The sequence below is a fragment of the Apiospora kogelbergensis genome (genome assembly GCF_038363985.1).
Source record: "Apiospora kogelbergensis strain CBS 113332 chromosome Unknown utg000006l_segment0_segment0, whole genome shotgun sequence".
Classification (NCBI taxonomy): domain Eukaryota; kingdom Fungi; phylum Ascomycota; class Sordariomycetes; order Amphisphaeriales; family Apiosporaceae; genus Apiospora; species Apiospora kogelbergensis.
The window spans coordinates 74,065-94,927 of NW_027117423.1; the positions used below are offsets into that span (position 1 = coordinate 74,065).

At 53.8% G+C, this 20,863-nt stretch overlaps 8 protein-coding genes across 8 annotated transcripts; 3 read left to right on the forward strand and 5 right to left on the reverse strand.

Annotated features, from left to right (window-relative positions):
- Positions 1-239: 239 nt before the first annotated feature.
- Positions 240-695, reverse strand: PG998_008826 (Histone H4; the record flags this gene model as incomplete). The annotated part of the gene is made up of 3 exons (XM_066875642.1): positions 240-403; positions 485-622; positions 686-695. 3 exons carry the CDS (start codon positions 693-695, stop codon positions 240-242), a joined length of 312 nt encoding a protein of 103 aa, XP_066727798.1.
- Positions 696-2,427: 1,732 nt separating this feature from the next.
- Positions 2,428-3,077, forward strand: PG998_008827 (histone-fold-containing protein; the record flags this gene model as incomplete). The annotated part of the gene is made up of 3 exons (XM_066875643.1): positions 2,428-2,640; positions 2,821-2,973; positions 3,033-3,077. The coding sequence occupies 3 exons, from the start codon at positions 2,428-2,430 to the stop codon at positions 3,075-3,077; spliced, it is 411 nt and encodes a 136-aa protein (XP_066727799.1).
- Positions 3,078-3,762: 685 nt separating this feature from the next.
- On the reverse strand, positions 3,763-5,113 carry PG998_008828 (2-hydroxychromene-2-carboxylate isomerase; the record flags this gene model as incomplete). The annotated part of the gene is made up of 5 exons (XM_066875644.1): positions 3,763-3,974; positions 4,288-4,569; positions 4,687-4,717; positions 4,903-4,971; positions 5,039-5,113. 5 exons carry the CDS (start codon positions 5,111-5,113, stop codon positions 3,763-3,765), a joined length of 669 nt encoding a protein of 222 aa, XP_066727800.1.
- A 660-nt stretch (positions 5,114-5,773) lies between these two features.
- On the reverse strand, positions 5,774-11,312 carry PG998_008829 (uncharacterized protein; the record flags this gene model as incomplete). Its single annotated transcript, XM_066875645.1, has 3 exons — positions 5,774-10,714; positions 10,788-11,118; positions 11,287-11,312. 3 exons carry the CDS (start codon positions 11,310-11,312, stop codon positions 5,774-5,776), a joined length of 5,298 nt encoding a protein of 1,765 aa, XP_066727801.1.
- A 329-nt stretch (positions 11,313-11,641) lies between these two features.
- On the forward strand, positions 11,642-13,117 carry PG998_008830 (uncharacterized protein; the record flags this gene model as incomplete). Its single annotated transcript, XM_066875646.1, has 1 exon — positions 11,642-13,117. One exon carries the CDS (start codon positions 11,642-11,644, stop codon positions 13,115-13,117), a length of 1,476 nt encoding a protein of 491 aa, XP_066727802.1.
- A 445-nt stretch (positions 13,118-13,562) lies between these two features.
- On the reverse strand, positions 13,563-14,377 carry PG998_008831 (guanine deaminase; the record flags this gene model as incomplete). The annotated part of the gene is made up of 2 exons (XM_066875647.1): positions 13,563-13,969; positions 14,074-14,377. 2 exons carry the CDS (start codon positions 14,375-14,377, stop codon positions 13,563-13,565), a joined length of 711 nt encoding a protein of 236 aa, XP_066727803.1.
- A 486-nt stretch (positions 14,378-14,863) lies between these two features.
- Positions 14,864-16,364, reverse strand: PG998_008832 (Bypass of stop codon protein 6; the record flags this gene model as incomplete). The annotated part of the gene is made up of 2 exons (XM_066875648.1): positions 14,864-16,045; positions 16,146-16,364. The coding sequence occupies 2 exons, from the start codon at positions 16,362-16,364 to the stop codon at positions 14,864-14,866; spliced, it is 1,401 nt and encodes a 466-aa protein (XP_066727804.1).
- Positions 16,365-16,882: 518 nt separating this feature from the next.
- PG998_008833 (multiple ankyrin repeats single kh domain protein) lies at positions 16,883-20,847 on the forward strand (the record flags this gene model as incomplete). The annotated part of the gene is made up of 3 exons (XM_066875649.1): positions 16,883-17,904; positions 17,970-20,735; positions 20,814-20,847. The coding sequence occupies 3 exons, from the start codon at positions 16,883-16,885 to the stop codon at positions 20,845-20,847; spliced, it is 3,822 nt and encodes a 1,273-aa protein (XP_066727805.1).
- Between the last annotated feature and the right edge of the window lie 16 nt (positions 20,848-20,863).

The window sequence follows — 20,863 nt, forward strand, 5'->3', positions numbered from 1 at the left end:
CGGACAATCCTTGTAGTAGAAACCCCCATTCCCTTATGGTACACTTTGTGTGATTTAGACAGAACACCCTTATAAAAATCAAGAACCCAAATCCCATGATTCGTCATGACCAAGCCACTGTGCAGAAATAATTTGCGGCCATCGCAAGAAACGACTTTCGTAACAGACGTGAAACCAGAACACCTTCCAACATGTTGTAGTATGATGATGGACCCAACGCTTGTGCACACAACACTGCTCTAACCACCGAAACCGTACAGGGTGCGGCCTTGGCGCTTCAGGGCGTAGACGACATCCAGCGACGTGACCGTCTTGCGCTTGGCGTGCTCGGTGTAGGTGACGGCGTCACGGATGACACCCTCCAGGAAGGACTTCAGGACACCACGGGTCTCCTCGTAGATCACTGTGGGGGAGAAGACGCGTTAGACACGGGCCATGTAGACAAACACACGAAAAGCGCGTCGGAGGGGTTGTTAAAACTTACTGGCAGAGATACGCTTGACACCACCACGACGTGCGAGACGACGGATAGCGGGCTTCGTGATACCCTGGATGTTGTCACGCAAAATCTTTCGGTGGCGCTTGGCACCGCCCTTTCCGAGGCCCTTGCCGCCCTTGCCGCCTGTAGAGGAGACGCGTCAGTATGGATGAGCAAGATGGATAGATGCGAAGAGGTAATACTCACGTCCAGTCATGATGAATGTGGGAGTGGGTGAGAAAAAGAATGGGTGTTGTTGTGTGGTTTGGGTGTGGGAGTAACAAGCGTTGGATGCAGGAGTTGTCGTTTGGGATATGGGAAAGAAGATGTTGAAGCGTGGGGAACGGGACAAGTTTAAGTATGGACGGGATCAAGCGGCAGCTCCAAATCAGATCAGCCTGAGCCTTGCTGGAGGAGCCCCTGCAAGGGAAGGGAACAAATGGAATGGAACTGACTGCAGATGGTGTGGAGGGGTGCTGCACTAACTGACTAGGGGCCTAGGTCGTGCGCTAGAAAAAGGCGCGTCAACTGCTGCACAGGTACGTATTCCCGAGTCGGAGCCAATCAAAAATCAGACAGCCGGCTTTAATTCTTCGGGGCCTGCACGCTGCAGCACCTCAGGAGCATTCCCCCGGCGCCCAGAGATCCACTAACTCTAGACAACACAGCACGGCATCAGCAGATTTCTCGAATTGTAGGTGAGCCAGCACAGCGGAAAGTAGATTAGCGCATACCCGTTCTTACGCGGTCTCCTTGCTACGTGTAGATGGATAGAGTGCAAACCCGTGACTGATCTGCTCTTGCTCTGCTCTGCTCTTGCTTTGCTCCCGCGTCTTTCTCTTCCACCACCGCACACGCGTAACGCGCTCGCCAATTCACCCGTCCGCCAACAACACCAGCCTCCCGACCTTTCTCGGCCAGCTTGGTACCTACCCCATAGTCACGTCCCCACCGGAAGGCATTCATGTGAATCTCATGCTGGATGTTCTCTGTAGATCCCGCTTAACCTTGATCCAGCTCGCGTCCAGCCAATCACCTCCCGGGGCGGATGTGCCGACGGTGAATCTTGACGTGCTGCTACTATGTACGCGCTCTCTGCCTTACTGCTTTGCTATTCCCGTGCTCTCTCCACATGTCTTCGCTCTCTCCCGTGTCGTGTGCAAGGCAGGCAGGTACGTACATGGAAGGAGGCTGGTAGTCTATCCCCGGATTCTTGTTTGTGGCTATCGAAGTGAAGCTTTCCGCAGCGCCGGAGAGGGATCGCTTCTATGTACTTACTTTGAGAGCAGCGGGATAACCATGGTACACCGGAACTCGTAGCCGAATTGTTGCATTCACTGTGAATATGTCTTTGATACGCTCTTTACTGTAGCGATGCACGTGACGCAGCAATACGTGGATGAATGCCGCTTTGGGTGGCAATTCATGGCAGTTCATTTGAGATGGCACTAAGGTCAGACATCGTGGGAGCTGACTGTTTCGGCGAGTGGGGTCTTTCTCCGAGGGATGCACCCAATCAGAAATTCGGCCATCTTTTCCAATGCCAAAAGCCCACCTATTGCGCACCGCATCTTTGACAACGAACCGCACCCCTGTCTGATCCCAGAAAATCCAACAGTTCCATTAGGCGCGCAACTGCCTTGCAACAATTCTTTTTTCGCATACTAAGTCCTAAGGTAACAAATCAGTCACCCACACCCACATTCCCATTTCGGTACTAGTGCCACTTGCACCCAAACAACCGCATTCAACCCAAAAGATCAGTCAGATCAGCCACTTCCCTCTGTGGCCTTTTCAGATATTTAACCACCCCCCACCACTTACGTTCCTCCAACTCTTTTCCTCATCCACACCACAATCCAATCCACACTCCCATCTCTTCCACATCCCATCAACTTCATCCATCAACAACAACTTTTCCATCAACCACATCGTCATCCATCATCACAATGGCCCGCACCAAGCAGACCGCCCGTAAGTCCACCGGTGGCAAGGCTCCCCGTAAGCAGCTGGCTAGCAAGGCCGCTCGCAAGTCCGCCCCGTCAACCGGAGGTGTCAAGAAGCCTCACCGCTACAAGCCCGGTACCGTCGCTCTTCGTGAGATCCGTCGCTACCAGAAGTCGACTGAGCTCCTGATCCGCAAGCTCCCCTTCCAGCGTCTGGTAAGTCTTTGAATCTATCTGCCTTCATCGCCATAATCGCGCCTGCTTCCCCACAGTCGTCGCTTCACTTTGCCATACAGAGTATCACGACGCGTCGGGATCACAATCAACGCGCATTTCCCAACCCCACCTTGCATCATCAACCATCCAACCAGTACTAACATTTGCTTCCTCTTCCAGGTTCGTGAGATTGCCCAGGACTTCAAGTCCGACCTCCGCTTCCAGTCCTCAGCCATTGGTGCTCTCCAGGAGTCCGTCGAGTCTTACCTCGTCTCCCTCTTCGAGGACACCAACCTGTGCGCCATCCACGCCAAGCGTGTCACCATCCAGTCGGTATGTCTTCACCCCACCCTACTTGCCTACCTTGAACACATTACTAACAACCCTTACAGAAGGACATCCAGCTCGCCCGCCGCCTCCGCGGTGAGCGCAACTAAGCGCCTGCTCTTTCGGGAGTCTTCTGGGGAGGAGTTGCATAGTGGAGGGAATAACTTCATGAACTGCACAATGGCATGGTTTTGATGACAAACGGTTTCTACAGGGCAAGGGTTAATCATGGCGTTAGTGATTGCGTTGTATTTTGCACATTTGACGCTCGAGATGCGAGCCTTCTTCATGGATTGTATAACAGGGCAGCATCCTTACGAGGACTGCATCCACTGAACAATGGAATTGATACGAACTGAAACAAACTACCTGATCGTCTTTCTTCCCGTCTGTGACATGCCCGCCCATTATGGACCGCACCTGCTACAAGACCTTTTAGCATCCTAAACTGTTTTGCCGCTAGACACCAGCATAGAAGCCTCCCATGACAATTTGCTCTTATGCTTACGGTGTCCTTGTCGCGTAAACCTGCTCATCGCGTATTTACAGTTTTGTTTTGATTGGGCACTATCAACTAATGCTACGAGTAGTGTAGCCAATCCGGTCTTCGTTGTCATGTTTGGTATTTGTGTGAAGGTCTAGCCAGGTTCGCGGAAGTTGGGTATCTCGGTCAAAGACCACGGCGAGGACCCAAGTAGGTGAACGTATTAATACTACAAACCATCACCTTGCAATATTACCTCCCTCCTTCGATAATTCGTCCCTCTTCCTCTCATCATCATTCACCACCTTCCCCTACAGCAGCGACTTCCAGCCCCCCTCGCGCGGCCTCTCCAGCCCCATGAACTGCAGGACCTGGCCCATGTGGTCGACGCCCCAGAAGCCCTCGGTCTGCCCCCGACTATTGGTGCACACCATCCACGGCAGGCCGAAGGCGCCGTCGGCGAAGGCCTGGTCCGTATTTTCCTTGAGGGCCGTCTTGCCTACGGTGGGGGCCGAGGCGAGGGCTGTCGATGGGTGAATCTTCGGGTCAGCGGATTTCTTTTCATGGTTTCTTGGAGGGTGTGTGGTTTCGCGATTGTTATATTGGAATGAATGAACGAATGAAGAGGTGTGGGTTTTTTTGGCTATCCCGTCTGGAGCAGGCTGTCGTGTTTCTTTTCTCGGGTTCTTTCTCTCGTTTGCCACTGGCCCCCAAGCTACCCGCCCTCGTGGGAAACGAGGGGGAAAGGTAGGGGGTATGTCTGACGAGCAGAGAAGAAGAAGCGCCGACCAAGATGAACAGATGGAAATGGTAAGAAGAAGAAGAAAAATACTCACCCTTCTCAGCGACCTCCTCCCCCAGGGCCTTGACCAGCACCGGCCCAAAGACGTCGGGCCGAGCGACCTCGGCGTGCTCGGTCCACATGGCGCCGAACAGGGCCTCGAGGCCGCGGACCAGCTTGTCCTGCTTGTCATCGTCCGGCAGCCGCGACAGGGCACAGACGGCGCGCATCGTGTGCAGCGTGTTGGGCGGGAAGTTGGCCGGGACCGTGTCGATCATGGGCACGTCGAAGGCGCGCGCCCAGCGGAGGCGCTCCTGGCCGATCCATTTGTCCTTGTCTGTTTTTTCGTTAGTCATCTAGCTTGGGGTTGGTTGTGTTTATCTGTAGTATGCGCGCAGATAGATAGGGAGGGCGGTGGTGGTACAGGACAGACAGACAGGGCGGCGATACGTACTCTTGATCTGGATGGGCGCTGTGTTGCCGCACTGTAGATATAACACCGAGCAGTTATTATTAGCATCGGTTTCTCTCTCTGTTTCCGTCTTCATCGTCATCAGTGTCGCGACGGGTCCGTCACACTCTGGAAGGCCACCCGCAGCAGTGGGTGGGTGGTAGCAGCATCCTTTGGTGTCTGCGTCTGTGCAAGGTGTGTAATGCGTGGCACACTTACAGCATGCATCAGCCCCCCGAGAAAGATGGGGATGTACTCTACATGGACGCCCTTGAAGACGGGGTCATGCTGTGTGTTCGGCGTGTTAGCAAGCAAACAAACAAGCAAACAATTCTTCAGTCGCCAGTCGACTTACTCGCAGGATGTGGAAGGCTTGGTATGCGAAGGGGCTGACCACGTCGACGTAGAGTCGGATACTGGGCGCGACCATGGTGGCTGGCGGGTGTGGGCTGGGATGCCAATCAATCAATCAATCAATCAAGTTGTCCAAATCAATCAAATATGCAGGTTCCCGTCTTCCGATCAAGGGTTGAGTACAGAAGTGGTGACAAGTGACACTTTGTGTGATTCCAAGGGAATATCTCACAACGACGCTTATCTTATTATACATTCGCAAACCATCATCGTTGCTTTTGGCAGTAGCGTAGTAACCTCGGCTGGTGGACCGCATCAGTAATCCAATCGAGAGAATGTGGGGAGGTGGAGGTGGAGGGGAATCGATGGGCGACGGGCCTATCTTGGATATACCGACCGAAGTCTTGATCTTCGGCACTTCTGGTGTCGCCCGCACTTCATTCACATCTCAGCACGTATAGTAGTAGTAATGTAAGCGGAATATTGATTCAATTGGATTGAAAAGCTGCCAGCCGACGGTGGCATCCATCCATCTTCTATCTACATCATCATTTGGACACGTGAAAATTAACAGTACAAAGACCCGTGCAAGCTTGACAATAGAAAAAATGGCGAACGAGTAAGCAGTAAGAAAAAAATGGCAGCAAGAACCCCAGCATGTCCCCCTCCCCTTTTGTGACGCCTCTTTTTCGAAAGAAACCAAGACAAGCAAAAAGACCAGCAACGACAAGTTCTTCTAAACCATCTGGTTCTTCCCGTTCTTGGCGTGCAGCCTCGTCAGCACGTCGAAAGCGCCCGTGCCGACCTTGCTGAGCCGGCCCATGACGATGCGGCTGCTGGGCGTCGTGAGATCGTCCCAGTCGCCGTCGAGGACCGCGTCCTTCAGGAAGGCCAGCGTCGTCTCGAAGCTCATCTTGGTGAAGGGGCTGACGTTGCCGCGGAGACCCATGCGGTTGAACGGCGTGAACGCGCCGTTGCGCGTCATGTGGTCTCCGATCAGGTTCAGATGGCGGTTGTCCACGCTGATGCCGTGGCCGCCGAAGACGGCCGACAGTTCTTGGATGATGCCGTTTCTCGCCGCCTCGACACCGTACACCCGCAGGACGGCCGCGATGTCGTTGGTCTGCGTCTTGTTGGGGTTGATCATGTGCGGGTACTTCTGCATCGCCACCAGGTTCACACCGTTGGTGTGGATGACGGGCCGCGTTACTTCCTTGCCCGTGGTGGGATCCTTAACCTTCTCGTCGGGCACGAAGGTACAGTCCGTGATACCGTCAATCTGCTGAATGACTGTTCGCTTGACCGCTGCTTGCACGATGCTCAGCATGAGAATTTTGGGCATGTTGGCATCGAACTCCAGCGAGAACTCGCACCATCGGCCGCGCTTCTCGTCGCATGAGAACTGCGAGATGGCTCCGAATCTCTCCTTGGCCCGTGCCTCGCGGCTCCGGTTCAGCTTCTGCCTCTCAGCACCAGTAACCTCCTCATCCGAGGACTCGTCATCATCCACTGCAGGCCGAGGGCTACCGCCGAAGCCCTCGTCTTCCGGCAGATCGTCGTCAGCGTCGTCCACGTCGTCCCGGTCCATCCTCTGCTGGATGTTGTCATCATCATCGTCGTTGGGGCCATAGGAAACGGCCTCGGTTCGGTTCGCGCGGGATTTGGCGTTGGTGGCATCGTCATCGCCATCGTCGTCATCGTCGTCGTCCTCATCACGGGGCGCACGCTCGGCGTCGGGCGCTGCCATCTCCACGTTACCAGAGCTGACGCCGATCTCGGGCGCCGAAGCGGCGTCTCTGGAAGCTCTCATCTTGATCTCCTTCTTGATTGACTTCTCGAGCAGCGACAGGAATTTGCTCTCGACCACCCGGAGGACATCGCCAATCTTGATGCCGTACGTGGTGGTGTACTCTTCCGACTTGAAGAACTGCAGCTTGATGTCGTAGATCTTGGCAAGTCGGTAGCCGACGCCCTTGCCCACGCGTTCCTTGACCACCACCTTGTCGGTGACGTGGGAAAGCGGGAGCATGCTGATGGCCTTCGCAAAGCGGTTGATGTCTTCTTCAGAAAGCTCATCGTTCATCATCAACGTCATGGCTGGCGTCGAGATGTGATCACTGGCAGTCATCAAAATTTCTCGGAGACGGGGAATACCCAGCGTGACGTTCTTGGCCGAATGTCCTGCCAAATGGAAAGTGTTCAGCGTCATCTGCGTCGACGGCTCACCGACAGACTGTCCGGCGACGATACCGACGGCCTCACCGGGTTCCGCAAGGGAGCTAAGGTACTTGGTGTGCAGGAGAATCTCTGCATACTTGCGGGCAATGAGCTCGGTGGATGCCGACTTATCGCCCTTCTCCTTGAGGAGGCCATCCTCGTTGTTTTTGACGTATTCGGTAACCTTCTCGTAGAACTTCTCCGAGGTAGCGAAGGCGTGGCGGTTGGGGTTCAACTCAGTCGAGATGGGGTCACGAGCACGGGCGCTGTTCGCCTTGGCTTCTTTGACGGCTTTCTTCATGTACTTTTGCGCGTACTCCTTGGACGAGTAGATGTCCTGTTGCCAGCCTCTTTCGTCAATGGAGAGCTGCGCGACCTCGGAAGCCCGGTTTCGAAGGATAAAGCCGAAGTCGTGAAGATACTTTTGCTTGGTGATGTCCAGACCGTCTTCTCCGTACAAGAACTGAATCATGGAACCATCGGCATCTCTGACCGAGGTATCGTAAGCAACCTTAAGGCCTTCCATACCCTTGATCAGACAGCGTTGCAGGTATCCGGATCTCGATGTCTTGACAGCGGTATCAATCAGACCTTCACGACCAGCCATGTGATGGAAATAGTACTCCTGCGGCCGAATGCCCGTCAAGAAACGGTTCACAATGTAACCTCCAGCGCGAACGTTGGTCTCGAAAGGCCGGAAACAGGGCAACGACTTTCCGCTGACCATGAGCGGCACTCTTCGGCCTTCCAAAACCTGCTGGCCAAGGTTGCAGGAGATAAGGTTGGCGTTGACACCACTACCCTTGGCTCCGGAAGATGTCATAGACTGCATTTGGTTCTTGGGGAAGGGCTTCTCAAGACCGTCCGGAAGACAAGCCTGGGTAACCGCACTAGACACCGTCGAGTTGGACGCGTTCATCATCGTATCGAGTCCTTCCTGTTGGTTATCGTTTCTCATGACAGCCTCCAGACGCTCCAGAAGCAGAGGATCTGTGGGGCTGATGTCCTCAGTTTCGTCCAAACTGACATACTTGGCAGCTGCTTTTAGACCGATAGTCGCAGCAGCCTCCAATTCCTTCTTGCGGTTCTTCTCTCCCTCGGGCGTAAGGCGCAGATCGTCCATACCACAGCTGAAGGCTCGCATGGCGAGGTACCGGGTGAGCAACCTACCCATGCAACTCAGGAGCTTGGCCGCGGTCTCGGGCCCCCATGTCTCGTGGATTGCGTGGATGAAACCTCCACCGCTGGGACCCAGGTGAGCCTTATCGAGGATACCGTGAATGAACTCTCCATCCTGGAACAGGACCTGGCCCTCCTCAGTCTTTTTACCCCAACGCGACGCAGGCAGTGATGTCTTGCCCGTCATCCACAAGTCGCCAAAGCCAATGGGCTTGATGTTCTTCAAGATGGTGGTAATGACCTGCTTTCCTGTCCACCGACGCACAGGCTTCATAATGGTGGGAGGAACCAGCTCGATCCTGTCCGACGTGATGTGCCCATGTTCCGGTCGAAGGGCACCGTAGACAAGCTGGTGATAGGCGCCTTGGTCCAAGAATGTGTCTTTGTTACAGAGAGCAACGGAAACAGACAAATGATCTTGAATTAGACCTCGCAAGGGCTTGCCAGCGGTGTAAGAGAGATACTGGTGGTCGGTGTCGGCAATCTGCATGGCTTCGGCCCTGGCCAGCTCGTTTTGGGGGAAATGCATGTTCATTTCATCACCGTCGAAATCAGCGTTGTATGTATTACAGTTGGCGTAGTGCATACGAAGAGTCTTCTCGTTAGGCAGAACACGCACTCGGTGACCCATGATGGAAGGCTTGTGCAGCGTTGGCTGACGGTTCATGAGGACAACGTCTCCGTTGCCAAGATGTCGGTGAACCTTCTTGCCCTTCTGAGTGTTCTCGTTATGGTTGCTAGGTGCTAGCAACTGGTTGGCCAAAGCCACACGGTCCTCGGCCGACTTTTTCTTGAGGTTGATGATTTGACCATTCTCGTTTTCAATCGCGGCTGCACCTGGCCACTTGTCCGGACCATTGATGACGGCCTGCTGCATTTCGCGGAAATTGTGGCTGGTGACGGGTTCGGGATATGTCAACTTCCTGGCGAACACGGGCGGGACACCGATTTCGCTCGTTTCGATATTCGGGTCTGGACTGATGACGGAACGAGCAGCATAGTTGACTCGCTTACCCATCATGTTCTTTCGGAACAGACCCTCCTTCTTTTCGAGCTTCTGCTTGATTCCGTCGGCTTGTCGCTTGGCAGCGTTTCCGCGAACGGGGTTTCGGTCCTTATCAATCATCGAGTTGACTGCATCCTGCAGCGCAGCGCTGGCCTCGTGCAGCTCACTGATATCTCTTCTCCGGCCCACGTGCTCTGTTGTGGAATTAGCGGCTTTGTGGAGTTCGCCATAGATCTGCGCGATCCTAGACGAAGTATTGAGGATCAGCTTGTACAGGGAGTTCTGGTCAGACTCGGCAAGACTGCCACCTGCTGCCATAGCCTCAGGTCGAAACTTGTTTGGGGGAATCAGGATTGTCGTGATGAAGAAAGACTCTGCGGAGATTGGCGTCCCTTGCATGCTTTGCGGTTTGGAATTGTAGAGCAGTGATATCATCTCTTGCTCCTTCTGGAAAAGCAGGTTCAACTTCGACAAGACCTCTACTGAGCCAATATAACGCTGGGTAGGTTCTTCCTTTTTGGATTTGGTGGATTTCTGAGAGACGTCGGCCATGACAACGTCACCATTCTCGTCAAGCTCCTCTCCTTCGCCCTCGTCGCTTGGCTCCTCCTCTTCCTCATCCTGTACTTGCTCTTCTTCGCTTGACTGTAGCTCGACATCGGCAATGGCTTCATCGGTGCTGTGGTGCTTCTTTTTCTTCGATGAGGCCTTAGCGACGCTCTGGGCGGCAACAGCAACAGCGTCCTTTCTCCTGAAGCCACCCTGGGCCATCTTGGCAGCATCCTTTTGCGACAGAGTTTTCTCGAAGATCTTGACAAACTGGTCCTTTCGGTAGCTTGGTGAAATACCCTTACAGCTCGCGCAGTTTCGGCCCTTGACCATGTCGCGAAAGAAGTCCTTGACGATTTCTCTGCGCATCTCGGCGGAACCCTCGTGCTTTCCTCTCCGAATCTCCGAGGTGGCGGTTCTGTGCCGTCTTAAGGTATAATCCGTATAGGCCTCTCGCATCTGGATGACCCTTTCGACAGAGGCATTGTCCACAGACTCGTCGGCAGCCTCGTCGCTCATCGGCGGAACGCCAGGAATGTCCTTGGTGTCGGAGGTGACCTTGTCAAGATAATGGGCTTCGTCAAGGAGACCAAACTGCAACAAGCGTAGTTTGCAAGCGACCAGGTTCAGGTCTGCTTGCCTCATGCGGAAGCGGAAACAGTATGCGCATTGCGCTCGGAGTAGTCGCATAATCTGATCGAGGAATACTGGGTGGTATACAGGAACCTGCGCGCGTCATGATTAGCTCCATATTATGCTTCTCCTTGGCCATCTACGCCGGATGAGATGGTGCACATACTGGAAGGTCAATATGACCCGAGTGACCAGGACAGCTGGCCTGGTTGAGACCGCATGTCGAGCATTGATGCTCGCCCCATGCTCCAAGAGCTGGGTCCTGGAGACCGCCCGGAAGAGGATTGTTTAGGTCGTCGAAGCTTTCAGGGTTCTCAATACGTTTGACTGAGATGGCTTTGATTTCTTTAGGGGGTAAGGAAGTCGAAATCGACACTGTCGATACTCGACGAGACGGGTTGGGGAGATATTCATGGCGAATGGATGGTGGTGCAACCCGTTGGTGCAGAGGAGCGGCTTGCTCGTTTAGGACCGGCTCGGATCTCGCGAACTGGCGACTACAACACTCAAGAGAGTCAAGACGGGAGGGAGATAATATACTCTAGGCCTCAGCTTGGCCTAGAGCATTCAATATTGCATGTCCCTGCAAAGCCGGCGTAGTGGTACAAGAAAAACGAGTGAAGATATCACGGTTTTCCTACAGCTAAGTGGGGTGGAAAGTTCACTGCACTGCTTGGATTGCTCTGCGCATTGAATTGGCCGAGCCTGGCAGAAAAGCAGAGGCGCAAGCTGCCGACAACTTTTTTTAGCGGTGTAAAACGGCAGATAGCGGGGCGCATTGGCGGCTCTTACAGTGGATTGTTAGTGGGCCACAGCTCTTTGCTCTGTTCAGCAGCCAGGCAGCGTGTTTGCTCTCTCTCTACTAGTCAGGTCAAGCACGTGACTTGCACTAGATGCTCTACCCCAACCCAAGATTAGGTGCAGTACCAAAGTTAGGTATCGAATTGGCTAACAAAGGCATCCATTTGGTCAACAGCCAGCCGCCTTAATCCTCCCCTCACATCCACATCCATATTCATCATGAATCGACACGGCTCGCCTGGCCTGGGGCCAAGACATGATGCTTCGAACCGAGTCCAGAAACCCGAGGGCCTTTCTGCTGCCGACAAACTTGCTGCTCTCAAGGCCCGTGTCGCCGCCGCCGTCGGCTCCAGCCAAGCGAAAGGCGGCTTATCGACGCCCCTGCACCCAGCTCTAGCAGACGTGCCCACGCCGCCGCAAAAGAACGTCGCGACTGGTGGACTTTCTGTAGGACTACATCCCGCCCTCGCTGATTTGGGCGCGCCCTCCAAGCCCTTCAACAAGTCGAACCACACCAAGAATGCGCGACACACGTCTTCGTCCAAACCGAAGCCCACGGCTCCGGAACACAACCCGTACCTTGCCGACTCCTCGGCTCCCCCAGCTGCCGGTGCCAAGCCCCGCCAGTCGCGGCAGCTGGTCTTCAACCAGAAGGGCAAGTACATTGCCCAGGCGAACGCTCTGCGGAGACAGGCGGCTTTGGAGGAGCTGAAGCGCAAGATCACCCAAACTACGAAGCGCATCGAAGACGATTCGGAAAAGAGCTTCCTCGTGGAAGCACCGCCGGAAATAGAATGGACAGACGAGGGGCTGCTCTCGGAGCGTTCATATGATTCCGAGTACAAGATCGACACACCCGATTCCATTATCACAGCTTATATCCAGCACCCCGTGGCCATCGAACCGCCCCAAGACAAGACCATCCCAGAACCCAAGCCTATGTATTTGACGCAGAAGGAAATGGCCAAGATGCGGAGGCAGCGCCGAATGGCCGATCTCCGGGAGCTGCAGGCCAAGCAGAGGTTGGGTCTTGTGGAGGCCGAGAAACCCAAGGTGAAGATGAGCAACTTGATGAGAGTGCTTGGGCAGGAGGCCGTTTTGGACCCCTCTGCCGTGGAAGCCAAAGTTCGCAAGGAGGTTGCCGAGAGGCACGACGAACATCTCCAGCGCAACGATGAGCGGAAGCTCACCAAGGAGCAACGCCACGAGAAGCTTGCCGCGAATCAAGAGAAGGACGCCGCGCAAGGTCTGCATGTGCTGGTCTTCAAGATCACTACTCTCGTCAATGGCCAACATCGCTTCAAGATTGGTCGGAATGCAGAGCAGATGGCTTTGACGGGCGCCTGTGTGATGCACCCTAAGCAAAGCTTGGTGATCGTGGAGGGCGGTGACCACAGTATACGCAAGTACAAGCAACTGATGCTGAACCGCATCGATTGGACAGAAAACGCACCGTCCAGGGAAAAGGAGGCGGAAAAGGCCGAGGCCATGCGGGAATGGCTCAAGGCCGAAGACGAGAGGGGCCTCAAAGACCTGGGGGCCAACAAGTGCGAGCTCGTGTTCGAGGGTGACATCCGCGAGCGCGCCTTCCAGAAGTGGGGATCGAGGGTGATGGAGTCGGATACCGATGCTCGGGACTATCTGCAGCGATTCAAGTATCAAGAGTTTTGGAACGTGGCCAAGTCGATGCCCTAGAGCAGGCCGATAATATACCCCTCGTCAGGATGCTTATACCCATGTACTATTCGATATATCCAAGCCGCCCCTTCATTTACCGTTGGTTTGGTTACGGCTGAGTCTAGCGCTAATGGCATTTGTATTGGTCACAGATTTCGAAATAAGTGTTGCTTGGAGTTCTTCAAGCTTGCATTGCTGAATGGTACAGAGAGCCTCGAATCCAACGTGAATACCTGGCAGCACAGTAACTTCCAGGTGATAATGTTTGGGTGTTTTTTTGCCTGAGCATTATTCTGGGCGCCAGATATAGTAGAGCCATGTCGTCTTTACTTCTGTAATGGCGGGTTTGTACTCGACTGATGCTGAATGCCCTGGGTTATGACATGCACTGGTCAGAGGTAGTATTATCTACATACACACAACTAACTAAATGCTTGCAGCATGATCCCATCTGCAGCCTACACTACTTCGCAACACAGCCCGCCGCGGCCCCCTTGCCCCTCCCACACCCCGGCGGACACGGCGCCTCGGGGTCGAACTGCCACGCGAAGTACGGATCCGTCTCGTTGACGAGCACGCCCCCGATGAGCCGGCTCGGGTTGGGCAGGTCGTAGGACTGGCGGAAGATGTCGGCCGAGGGGACGCGGATCTGGCCCCAGCCCCCCGCGATCAGCGCGTCGATGCCCGTGCCGTAGACGTACTCGCGGAACCCCGCCCACCGCACCGCCGACGCGCACATCGGGCAGCTCTCCGCGTTGGTGTACAGCGTCAGCCCCGCGAAGGCCGCGAGCGCGGCGCTCGGGCTCAGCTGGTAGGGGCCTTGCGGGTCCGTGAGGAGGAGGGTGCAGTTGTTGATGGCGGCCATTTCGCCTGATGGGCCGTGGGGAACAAACGAGAGTGAGTGTGTATACTTGGTAGGTATGTTGGGTTTGCTTTGGGTCAGGGGGAGGGTAGGGGGGATTTGTCATTCATACCGTGTAGGGTGGGATTGCCCGTCTGTCGGTTCGTGTTGGCGCCGGTGCATACGAGTTGGCCTAGCCCGTTGTTGCCGGTATGGTTGACGATGACGGTGCCGAACGCGGCAAATGGGCATGGCCCGGGAAGCGCCGAGTTGGCTTGCCTCATCCAATGTGCTCTTGTGGAATAGGGAATGCCATTGATCGAGAGCGTCGGATCGGGCATGGGAAATTGGTTGTCTCGCCGCCCAATATGATGCTCATGGCCCAACACACCAGCGAAAATAGGAGCCAATGCAGCAAATAAGGATACGGCCAGCATCTTGGGTTCTGCGACCAAATAAAGTCGAGATCTGAGGTTATTTGGCCTATATCAGTTTCGGGATTGATGGCGTCTTTGTTTTTATAGACATCTCTTTTTTTGGATGGAATGGCTGGGATGTCTAACATTCCCTAAACCGATGGCCAGCAAGACCGAGGTCCGATGGCGGACACTGTACACGGCGAGAATGTCAACAAGGTATCAGGGCAACCTTCATCAGGGTATCGAAGCCGTTGAAGCCTCCCGCAAGTGGTAGTCGCAATCAACCCCACCATCCTCTGGCCGATAACGACAATGGACGGAGGTGGCCGACACACCGACTAATAACATCAACTTGATCCTTTAATGCTCCAGTAGCAGGTAATTGGTTACCCATTGGAAGCACTTCAAAATGGATATATGAAAATGCTCGTTACACACTGTAATTTGTATTGAGTCTATTGCTGGTTCCCAATCCTTATCTTGGCCGCACTCATATATTGGTATCTATGACCCCTTGCTGGACTTGCCCCTCACCCACTTGTACGCCATCACCACCTGGTGCCCGATCTTCTCATGATTTTCACGAGCATACTCCAGCCCGCCCCGTCTCAGCCCCCCGGGTAAGGCGAGCCAAGCCAGCAGCAGGAACGCCAGCACCGCCAAGATGATGGGCTGCAAGACCCAGACCCCGCGACTGGACGCGATAGCGCCGACGGCAAAGGGCACGACAGCCGCCCCGCCGCCGCCGAACGCCGCGGCGAACCCGATGGCCGAGATGTGGTGGTCGACGGGCAGCAGCTTGGTGGCGACGACGATGGCGCCGGGGAACAGGGGCCCGAGGAAGAAGCCCTCGAAACTCACAAAGACGGCCGACGCCGCGAAGCTCGGCACCTGCCAGTACAGGACCTGCAGCGCGAGCGCGAGCGCCAGGTACGCCGCCACGGCGCGCTTCTCGCCGAGGCGCCCCGTCACGAAGCCCAGCGTCACGCGGCCGACGGCCAGCCCCAGCCAGAAGAAGGTCACGGTTAGCCCCGCGTCGAAGGGCGCGGCGTGCCGCACGTCGAGCATGAAGCTGACGATCCAGCCGCCCAGCGCGTTCTCGGCGCCGACGTAGCCCAGCAGGAAGACGGCCAGCAGCCAGACGAGGGGCTCGCGCATCACGGTGCGCGTCGTGGTTCGCGCGCCGTCGCCCGACACCGTCTCGCGTGCGGCCCGGTAGCTCGCCCCCGTGGCGCCCCAGAACACGGTCGACGTCAGGAGGAGCTCCAGCGACGCCAGGCCGATCATCAGGTAGAAGTAGGCGTACCAGGGCAGCCCCGCCTTGACGACCATGGCCGTCGAGACGAGGGGCCCGATGGTGGCGCCCAACCCGTACGAGCCGTGCAGGAAGCCCAACAGCTCATTGGCCGACGCCATGTTGCCGATCCACGCGTTCCACGCCGAGTCTTCGAGCCCGCTGCCGAAGCCCGGGAGCAGCATCAGTGGCGGCAGGGCGGGAAACGGCAGGTGCAGGCAGAGAAGGACGTAGCCGAGGATGCGGGCGGACGGGGCGATCAGTGCCACGCCCCGCTGGCCGAGGTGGTGGTGGATGAGGTTGTTGGACAGCGCGGCCACTAGGTAGCCGACGAAGGATGAGAGGAACAAAAGCGATACTAATGTGTACGAAATATTATAGTATTCTTCTATCTATTGTCATTGCCCCCTAAAGGGGGTGTATAAGTAAGTAGTCATCGGGCTTGGCGTGGCGGGTAAGAAAACAGCCACTGCGTGAGCTCGAAACACTTACATAGGGAATCAAAGGCCCCAAGCAGGCATCACTCATGCCCATAATGATGAAGGAGTAGTTCGTGACCAAGAGCCGGTAAATGTTGATCCGAGGTTCATTCCACTTCTCGACACTGTGGCTTGGCACCCCCTCTAGGACGTCGTCATTCTGGATCGCGGCCGCGGTTTCGGCCGCCTTTGGGTCGTGGCCCGTGGATGCCGGTCCGTTACCCCGCGACATTGGGGTTAGGATACAGAAGAAGCCAGTGCTGAGATTTAGAAAGACGTGATCGTAGACCCGGACGAGATGCAGTTTTCCGATCTATGCGGTACGGGGCGATCTTACGCAGTGCAAAGCTGAGCTCATGAAAAAAGCAATCTGCGGTCACAACTAGGAGAAGTTACGAGTAGGATGAGGCGGAAGCCAGCGATTGATTCGATCAACGGCCGTGGGCCGACCGGTCGAGTAGCCCCCTCACGGATATAACCCCCTCATCATCCCCAAGGGCATATCATATCACACATAATGATTGGCTACGAGGAAAAGGCTTGGGCAAGCAGCCTGGCAGCATGCTGAAAAAAGAAATATAAGCATACACATGCATGCGTTGACGAAATTCAGCTGCGGGGTCTTGCACCACACAGCTTGAGATCTCACCTGCTTCCATTTTCATGTATCCTACAAGCCCGACTCCGAACACCTTCCCGTTATTCATCTCCCATATCGCCTGACGAGATGCTACAGTAAGAAACGCCAATATGCCGGATGATACCTACTCCTCGATCACTCTAGAAGGCGAATCGCTTCTGCAAATTGGCGACAATAATACATATAATTATGGAACGTCGCACGATCAACCGAGCGAACGGGACCAGTTGCGAGAGTTTCTCCTGCCAAATCCGCAGTGCAGCAAAAACCTTTATCTGCATTGGGACCATGAACAGGCGAAGCAAAGGCGATGCGACGAAACCGGCGAGTGGCTACTCAAGTCGGACGAGTTTAAGTCCTGGAAAGATACGCCAATGAGCTTTATGTGGATAAAAGGAATTCCAGGTTCTGGAAAGACTGTCCTAAGGTATGATGGCGTACGAATCGACTCGAACGATGAAACTGATTTGGAAAGCTCGGTAATCATCGATCGTTTAAAAGCCCTATCACGAACCGATCATCACACGGCAGGTTACTATTTCAAAGCTATGGAATCCGAGAAGCGAACCGTCTCCCGAATGCTCCGATGTCTTCTGCTGCAGCTTTGTCCAACCAAGGGGAATTTACCAGACAAAGTGAAGGCGTTGCATACAAGACGGGAAGCTATTGAGTGCTCGAGTACTCCCCTTTTCGAAGGATTGGAAAGTTTGATGATGGAAAGATCAGAGCCGACATACATAGTGATTGATGCTCTGGACGAGTGCGATACGACTTTCGACATTGGCAAAACCTCAGAGGCGGAAGAACTAGCTAAAGTTTTGCGGCAGCTTGTTCATCTCGACCTCCCTGTCCACATCTTGGTCACCAGTCGAAGTGAAGGGCTTCAAACATCCATTAAGAGGGTGCTGGCCGATTTAACTAGAGATGGAACTGAGAAAAGTTGGCATACTTATGTCCTTGACTTACAGTCAGTGAAGATGGAAGACAAGATCAGAGATGACATAATGGCCTTTATCGAGCACGAGCTACAGCGTTGGAATAATGATATCCCCGGGCAACGACGTTGGCTTCCGTTGGATGACGAGAAGAAGCAACAAATTACTGGTTCCATCAAGGTGACTGCAGGTGGGATGTAAGTTGGGATATGTCCTTCCGGTTAAATAAATCGCACGATCCAGTTCCTAACAGTGGTTTCAGGTTCCGCCTAGCAGCCTGTCTCCTCGACCTGTTGTTGAGAGCAGAAACATGGACGCAGGTCAAGGAGGATTTAACAAAGCTCCCCACAGGGATAACCGAAGTATACGACCGGATTTTCCTTGACCTTAATGACAAAGGATCGCAGACGGCGACTATCCTCATCCGCTGGCTACTGTTTTCCAGACGACCGCTAAGCCGCAAGGAGCTGACAGAAGCTACTATATTCGATTTGGAGACTACCTCAACTAATACCGAGTTATTAGCAAATGGCTATGAATACGTGGGTGCCATCTTATCCAGCCTCATCACCGTATCTAAAGATGATCTGGTACAATTCTCGCATCAGACCGTCAAAGACTACCTCATGACACAGAGAGGAATGTTCGATCAGAAAGCCATATGTGAAAGATTCATTGGAAGATGCTGCTTGTCCTACATAGGATTCTGCAGCCAGTCTGGCTTGAAATGCAGATTCGCTCACGCCCCGGGGCAATCCGAGCGCTCGTGCTTGGAAGAATACCGCCTACTCGAATATTCCATCAATAATTGGTGGATACACGCATCTGAAAGTCTCAGAGATGCTGAGTTTGGAAGTGGGGATTCTGTCTACGAGAGGTCCTCGGAATCATTAATCCCACGAGATGGGGTTTCCGATGAGAGTCTTCCTGTTGCTGGCTCACCACCCAGCAGGGCCAGTGGATACTCAGAGCTCACAACATCTACTTTTGAATGGGCAGAGTTGCTAAACCAGCAACTTGATCAGAAAGATGACTTCTCACGGGGCGACCTACTCGAAGCTCATAAGGGCGAAGCCTGTCAGCGATGCATAGAAATGTTCATCCGCAATTCTTCCACGGCTTTCCCTGACGGTTTTCCAAGCAGCTACGCATTAGCATTGGTGCTGAGCGGAGACTATGAAAAGACCATCCAGTCCCTGCTCGGGGCCGCAAGGCACCCTGGTTCTTCAGAGCACAGTACTAGATGGCCTCAAACCCCAAGGGCAGATGTGGTAAATCTGAAATTGCACGAGAGCACCATACAGCTTTTACTGGAGCATGGAGCAATGCCCGATATCAGCGACCACAACAGCTGGACAGCATGGCACACCGTGTCCTATCAAGGGGATGCTGAAGCGATGGAGTCTTTCCTGACAAAGAGCGTAAATGTGAATATCCAAGATCACAATGGACAGACAGCACTTCATATTTCCGCATTACAGGGCCACCACCTCATCATAGGCTTGTTGCTGGGAAGTGGTGCCGACGTTACGGTGAGAGACCGTAGCGGACACACAGCGCTAGATATCGCTGTACGTGAAGCTGCAGTGGACTTAGCATCTCAATTCCGTCGGCCCCTCTCTCATCGTGAGAAGCAAAAGGGACGAGTACCAGCTCAGAAAGGCCGAATAAACTTCGTTCGAACCCTTCGCCTTCTATTAGAGAAATATCGGGCTTCCCAGGTCTTATTGGCTTCGTCCGCTGAGACAATTGATTTTACCGAGAAGGAACAACTTGAGTTTCAAGACCGACTCCATCGAACAATAACATTTGCAGTTTGGCCAATTCGATGCCTATTGATGTCTGACAATGCCACGGCGCCAATTGGACACCTAGTTATAGATCACTCTAATACGGTGCCGTTTCGACGCTTGTTGATACCTGACGACTTCATGGCAGCAGTTGGCACAGCAAGGTTCTTGAATTGGTCGCTTGTCCCTCTCTATCCCTCCCAAAGCTTCGTATCACTGGACATTGATGGTGGCGTCATTATCTTCAAAGGGGCCACTACAATACATGATTCACTACAGATACATAAAGGCACAGTCTATTTTACAGCAGATTCCAACATCCGATCAGCGAGAATTTATAACGCCAATGTTGTTTTCCAAGGAGCTACTACAATTCAAGATTCCCTTACAATATATCACGGGAAAGTCCAATTCACAGCAAATTCCAACATCCGATTAGCGAAACTTCATTACGCCGACGTTATCTTCGCAGGGGCTACGACGATCCAAGATTCCCTTAAAATACATTACGGGAAAGTCCAATTCACAGCAACTTCCAACATCCGATTAGCGAAACTTCATTACGCCGACGTTATCTTCACAGGGGCTACGACAATCCAACATTCCCTACTTGCATTTGAAAGCGAGGTTGTTTTCTCCACAATTCCTACTCTGCAACATGTGGTCCAAGAAATGGATGTCTCGTCACTGGTGCAAATTAAAGAATTAGTCGCCCACTCCAGTACTGTGTACTTCACCCAGGGCATCTGCCGTGAGATGATGGTACTTTTTGACAAAGAGAAGGCAGTGAGTCGTCGAGACAGTATGATAATCGGGAAACTTAAGATGTTTGGCGGATATGTTGCCCTCCTTGGTGACGTAAAAGCTGAAATTGGTTCCTTTGAACATGTGCATGACGCGCTCTCAATTATGATAGAGTTGCCGGCGTTGTGGGTAGCGGTTTACGCTGAGCATGACGCTTTGGTGAGACTCTTGTTGGACAATGGAGCGAATCCTAATACGATGAATCCATCTGACAGATGCACAGTTCTGCACTTGGCGGCTTTGAAGGGATACAAGACAGGTGCGGAGTTACTCTTGGAGTACGCCGCTGATGCTCAAATCAGGAACAGTGAAGGATGTACAGCATTGCAGGTTGCAGCAGCCGAAGGCCACACAGCAATCGTTCTGCTGTTGAAAATTTTTGAGAAAAATGCGGTAAAGAGGAGCATAGTCTGGAACAGAGGACGAATGGCACTGTATGAGACAGCCAGGATTGTATACAACATCTTATATAATCCATCCATGTTATTCACATTCTAGCATATATTTAATAGATATTTCACAGGACTAGTACCAGCTGACCCTTGAGAGTTTGATAGTGGGA